Source organism: Rutidosis leptorrhynchoides, unplaced genomic scaffold, assembly GCF_046630445.1.
Source record: "Rutidosis leptorrhynchoides isolate AG116_Rl617_1_P2 unplaced genomic scaffold, CSIRO_AGI_Rlap_v1 contig618, whole genome shotgun sequence".
Lineage (NCBI taxonomy): Eukaryota > Viridiplantae > Streptophyta > Magnoliopsida > Asterales > Asteraceae > Rutidosis > Rutidosis leptorrhynchoides.
This window is the reverse complement of record NW_027266838.1, coordinates 37,798-44,044: the sequence shown is the minus strand read 5'-3', so window position 1 is coordinate 44,044 and position 6,247 is coordinate 37,798. Positions and strand designations below refer to the sequence as shown.

General features: G+C 43.7%; 1 protein-coding gene across 1 annotated transcript; it reads right to left on the bottom strand.

The window, feature by feature from the left end:
* Positions 1–3,297: 3,297 nt before the first annotated feature.
* LOC139884880 (disease resistance protein L6-like) lies at positions 3,298–5,603 on the bottom strand. Its single transcript, XM_071868849.1, has 3 exons — positions 4,930–5,603; positions 4,525–4,674; positions 3,298–4,111 (listed from the first exon to the last, which is right to left on the bottom strand). The coding sequence occupies exons 1-3, from the start codon at positions 5,601–5,603 to the stop codon at positions 3,298–3,300; spliced, it is 1,638 nt and encodes a 545-aa protein (XP_071724950.1).
* Positions 5,604–6,247: the final 644 nt, after the last annotated feature.

Genomic DNA, 6,247 nt, shown 5'->3' with positions numbered 1-6,247 from the left:
TAGTAGATGTTTCTTTCTTTTCTGCGTGGTAAAGTGGTAGAGACTTTACTGAAGAACAACCAATCCTGTTCCAGGGCCAAATCAATTTGGTCATCAGAACTTCTCGACCTTATGTGATTTCTCAACACCAGTCACTGCTCCTCCAGACGCATGCTGTCTTTGATGGGGTTTAAGTTCCAAGTCTTAGTATCTGCATCAATTAGAGACTCCATTCTTAATTCCTTTATCACCTGAGTCAGATTGAAGGATGCAGCATCAAGTCTCAACTCTCCTTCATCAACCTATCCTCCCCAACTTTGACTGATTTCCCGTTAGCAATTTATTATAACATGCCTTCCTTAATTAGATCTCTCCTTCCAAAAGTCTACTCCATCCCCAAGACATTCTGCTACCTCTTCTAACTTCCATGAAGCTGCAAAGGGTAGAGCGCTTCAAATATTTGCACCCAGAATTCTGAGGGGTTGCTTTGGATTCTCCAAGCAAGCTTAGCAAGGAGGGTTCTGTCAAACTGTGATAAACTTAAGCCTCATCTAACTTTCCTTCAGTTAAGCTTTACCAACCAAAAATTGGCTATATCTGCATCCACTTCTTCATGCCACTTCTTTCAAAACTTGAAATAAGACATGGAGTAAGTTTGCACAGCATAAGCCACTGTTTTTACTTAATCTCCCTACCAGCTTGTGACAACAATTTAGATTTTCAGCTAGGCATCCTTGTCAAGACTCTATCCTTAAAAAAGCCAAGAGCTTCATGTTTGGACAGCAATCAATGAACTGAGTACTATGTTCAAAAGCTGATCAAAATTGGACAATGTTTTGGCATCATATGAGCGTGCCTCGTTCACTTCCTTAGCTTCATCACCAATATTTGTCCGGGAGAAAGCCTTTTTCATAGAACAAAAAAACAAAACAAGAACAAAACAAACAAAATGGCTACACCAAGCACAACAACCAAGCCATGTTCTAAATTCCTTACTGGCGCAACATCCGGGTGTCCCTGTAATACTTGCTGGACTTCCATCGGGTCAGATTTCCATAACCCCTCGAAAAGCATCTCACAATAGCAATCCCGGCCACGTTTACAATAATTGCGACAGTCGGGCAACCGCTTGCAACGGACAATCAGGCAACATTCTAAATCCAAATTCGAGGTGTCCACCAGACTCTCCAAAGACCTGCAATCGTGAATCCGCAAACACTTTAGAGATTCCAAGCGTTCCAAACCTTCCATGCTTCTTAGCTTCGGACATTTTCCCACTCGAAGCTCCCTTAGCTTCCTCGATTTCGATAGGTCTGGCATCCTTTCGATGGACCTACAATATGCGACCGCAAGGGATGAAAGGGATCCCAATTCTTCGAGGCCGCGAATCTCGACTAGTAGCTCGCATTCGAACAGATCTACCTCTTGCAGATTCTTCATATGCGACGGCTGAAGTGCTTTTGTTGGCTGATGCCACTGTCGACGAATCTCCGACGGTATCTGGACGGGAATTTCCTGTTTCTCAGCCAACACTGTTCAATCCGTCTTGAAAGCGTGTAATCCTGCAGAAGGAGTTTCTCCAACTCCGAATCACATATACCAACGAATATCGGCATCCAATAACGACAGAAACCCAGAGTCCACACTTCTCGAAATAATGACTCTCTTAAACTAGACGGGAGCTGGAGGAGGAACCACATGTTTGGGGAGGCCAATATTTGTTTTTCCCTCTGAGATTTGCTACGCTTGAGGGACTCCCCAAAAAAATTGACATTCTCCGGCTTATCAGGGTGGTACAAGTTGGGCCGTCTGCTATACCACGCGTCCATCCGAAGTTCACGGATATTAGAGACGAGACTCGCCACGGTGGGTAATCCAAATATTTGGGTCCATGACAAGTCTGGCATTTTCAAACAGTACAGGTTATTATGGTGGGACGAAAAAGAATAAGCCACTAACTGAACAAACCAGATCGCACTAGGTAATTTTGTCAACCCTCCCTTAATGTCCATCATCCTAAGTGTTGTCAGTTGCTTTAGATTGCTGAATGAATCCGGTAGGTGATCAATATTCGTTCTTAACAAATCCAACTCGATTAATGATTGTAATTTCCCAATTGAGTCTGGAAGTTTATTTATCTTTAAACAACCAAGAAAATTCAAAATCTCCAAAGACACCAACGTAGTTAAATCAGGCACTCTCCTTAAGTATCGGCAGCTGCTGAGATCTAAGACTTTTATTTCCCTTGGCCCCTGCAAAACAATAATATTTATTGAGAAATGACCTACAAAAAAATATAAAAATAAATTATTTATGAATACAAGGAGTGAGACTCATATCGTACCTCAATCCAATCGATACTTTCCAAAATTTCACAATATGTTATTCTTAGGATCTCCAAAGACGCCAATGTGGATAAATCAGGTGTTCTCCTTAAGTATTTGCAGAACTTGAGGTCTAGGACTTTCAATTTCCTTAACGCCTGCGAAACAATTTGATAAAATATTTATTGAGGAACCACCTACAAAAAGAAAAAGTGAAAAGAAACGATTTACGTATACAAGGAGTCGGGTTCGTATCGTACTTTGATCCAATCAATATCTTTTTCCGAAATGTCGCTGCTTGAAAGGTAAAAAACGACTAAATTAGTCGGATGAAAGTTTTTGCCTCAAATACAGATGAGCGATCGCAAGAAAGCCATTTTAAATCGGAAAGAAGATTATTGAAGTCTCCAACAAAGGACACGCGATATCCTCCAAAGAACCTCAGCTTCTCTAAATAAGCAAATTCGTCATGCTTTAAAATTATGTCTTCCAAAGTGTCTTCGAGAAATCCAAGTGACAGTGCTTTAATTTTCCTACTCCCCTGACAATGGAACACAAAGGAGTCCACATGGTGAAGCTCAAAGGCAAACAATTCCAATTGTTAATAGCGATTAATTTTTCTTTTTACAAGAATAATTTACAACATTTCACAATAAAATAAATTGATGGTCCCTTTTCATACCTCTTTCTGCTTCAAAATGCTTAGCACTTCCTTAGGATCATGCACTCTGCTACGCTCGCACGGATCATCAACATTCTCTTTACGAACGATTTCCCTTCCGAGGTCCCGCACTTGGTCATGCATCCATAAAGTATTGTCATCCTTGATTTTTATCAAGGACATGAGAGAGAGGACTTCAAGGGCATTGTGTGGGTAGTATCCACAAGCATCCCACATGTAGGAAGGGCTTGTTTTATCCTCATTAAGAAAAAAAACAAGCTATATCCAAAAATACTTGCTTTTGTGCATCATCTAACCTTTCGTAAGTTATCATCAATTTTCTTTGGACTTCCATGGGAGGAGCTTCTTTAGCTTCTTCAACGTGTCTTCCCATAAAGCTTCGGATTTACCATTAAGGGATGAACCTATAATCTCAATAGCTAAAGGAAGATTTCCTAAAGCACGGACAATTTTTTTGGAAATGGAAATATAATGATCTAGTGGAGAGTCTCTTCTAAAGGCATGCCTACTGAAAAGCTTAAGAGCATGATCATATTCCATTTTATATACTTCGTAAGCCGAAATATTTGTAGGGCCTTCACCTACTGCTTTTGCCTGAATGGTTAGAACTCTTTGGTCCCTAGTAGTTATGATAATCCTACTACCAAAACCGAACCAATCACCTTTATCTGCTAGAGTTCTGAGTTGCTCTCTCTCATCCACGTCGTCAAGAACAACGAGAACTTTTTTATTGCAAAGTACTCTCTTGATCATGTTGATCCCATCATCCACGTCATGAATTTGGTCGAGGATAGAACGAGACTCGGGGAACTTGGATAGCAACTGTTTTTGCAAATGTACCAGACCATGGCGTCGTGATGATTCTCCGACGTCCGAAAGGAAATTGCAGCCTTGAAATTGAGAAGATAGTTGGTTGAAGATGACCTTGGCAAGTGTTGTTTTGCCAATCCCACCCATTCCATAGAGTCCGAGGAATTGTACGCTATTGGATCCCACATGCAACATTTTGATTATAGCTTCTACACGATCATCGACTCCAACTAGATCTTCAGTCACATTTTTTTTAAATCCAACATTCAGCTTTGTCAACACAGTTTGAATTATAGATCGTATCAGATCTACTTGGCTGCAAAAATGTAACAACCGGGTTATGGGTAAATTTTATATTTAGATTTGCAAAAAGAAAACACAAAAAATAATATAGACGCCAAAACATTTTGGATTTTTCCCATTCTATCTCCGCTCCGCCAGTTTCAGTCACCACACCGTTGGCCCTGCCACTGCCTCGCTGCCGTTGACATCACTCACCTCCCTGGGCCGTCGCTGTCACGTTCCAGCGCCGTTGCCCATTGAGCCCTATTGACCTGCCCTCTGGCCTTGCCTCAATCCTCATCATGTGGGTCGTGGCCTTGCGACCGCCAAGGATGGCATCACCGGCCTTGGGCAACACCAGATTTGGGGTTACCGAAGGTCGGCGACTCCGGATATGGGCTTTGTGATGTCGGAAATGGCCTCCTGAGCACAAATCCGACTCATCACAGTGAGTCAAAGGGAGAAATGGTGGGGGCCGGAAGGCTCAACGGCGGCTTCTGGCAGCTTGGTGCCGGCCGGCGACGAAGAAGTGGTGGCGAATGACCGTCGACCTGCTGCAGTGGCTGGTCAGTGGCTCGGTGGCTATTGTATTGGAGACTGTGTGTGAGGAGAGACAAAACTAGGATGAATAGGGTGCACTACCACCGCAATAGAACCATCGAAGCCTACGATAGAGTTGATACCGGTCACTGTGGTCGATAGCAGCAGCGACAACGGCCACGACCACAAGTTACACTGGATAGGATTGGTGAGATGAATAAACTATATTTTCACCAATAATACCATAGTTAAACTAACTAGGGAGGAAAAGGAAATCTATGGATGACAAGTTGAAAAGCTTAAGACATTTACCTTTCATCTGTCTTCAAGTTCCATCCCTTTATTCCGTCCACATCAACAAGAGCCTTTTTCCATGATTCAACTTCAGTGCAGAACTTTTTCTGATGCTTTGAAAGGGCCTTGATGTATAAGTTCGTTTTCAGCTTAACATCATCAGGCTCCACATCCAAGAAAATGGGCAAAATCTCTTTATTCCCATTCGACTTGGAGGCGCACTCAACCATGTGTGCAAGCTCTCGAAGGCACCAGTGACTCGACGCATAATTCTTGGAGAATATGGGAATGTAGATCTTGGAGTTTCGGATGGCTTGTAGAAGTTCATCGCCAATTCTTTGACCGACATGGAGGGATTCATTATCCCTAAAGAGGAGAATCCCGGTCTCAACCATGCCACGGTAAAGAAAATCGGTAAATCCATGACGAGTGTCTCGTCCATGAAAACTTAGAAAAACCTCGTAGGAAGGTCCAACTGATTCCCGAGAATTCGTCCCTTTTGCTGGCACTTCGCGCTTCTTCGAGATCCGACTGCGAAGGACGCAGAGGTATACGAGGAGAGCGATGCAGAGTGCGGAGAGGCTGAGGATTCCGATGAGGAAGTAGAGCTTGAGGCTGGGGCAGGGAGTCTCGCAGGTGAGCTCGTGAGGGAGAGAGCAGTCGAGAGGTCGGTGTTCGCCGGAAAACGCCATGTTTTCCAGCAGACTGAAGAGCGAGAGAGTCGAAAAGGCTAAGTGAGTGCGTGAATGTGCGAGAATTCAAGAATGAGAGCTCCGCGCACGGAGAGAGAGACAGAGAGAGGAGAGAGGGGGGAGGGGGGAGGAGAGAGAGAGAGAAGGAGCAGTGCAGAAGAGTCTCGTTTATCAATACTATTACGAAAGTGCCACTGTGATGGATGAGTGGAAATAAATTGCAAAAAGTGACGATGATGGTTCAGAATTCATTGCACACCACCCCAAAAAAAAAACAATTGTTGCAGAAGTGGGCCCGCTTTATTGTTACACGTGTTTGCATCTAAGCATGCCTCAATCCGGGCCTCAATCGCCCGATGGCCTGCTCTAATCCCTCCTGCTCCAGATGGAATCGTCCTCAGCCGTCCGATCCGAATACCTGCTTCACAGTCAAACCGCGTCACACAACCAGCGGGGTCCAGAAAAGGAGAACGTGAAGGAAAGGCACGTGAAATGACGAGAGAGAGCGAGTCAAAAAGTCTTTACCCATCTTGCTTTAGCTGCAAAAAAGCAGAAGCCGACAAAACCTTCTGTCGAAAGAAAAGTGGAAAGGAAAGACTCCAGCGAGGGAAAGCAAAGCCAAAAGTCTCCCACCACCTTGCACG

What these genes read in the sequence shown, in the direction of transcription:
- LOC139884880 (XM_071868849.1), bottom strand. Translation starts at nt 5,603, where the DNA reads ATGGCGTTTTCCGGCGAACACCGACCTCTCGACTGCTCTCTCCCTCAC. An exon ending in AACTTGAAGACAGATGAAAG is followed by an intron (nt 4,675 to 4,929) that starts GTAAATGTCTTA and finishes CCTCACACACAG; the next exon opens with TCTCCAATACAATAGCCACC. An exon ending in ATTTCTCCCTTTGACTCACT is followed by an intron (nt 4,112 to 4,524) that starts GTGATGAGTCGG and finishes ACATTTTTGCAG; the next exon opens with CCAAGTAGATCTGATACGAT.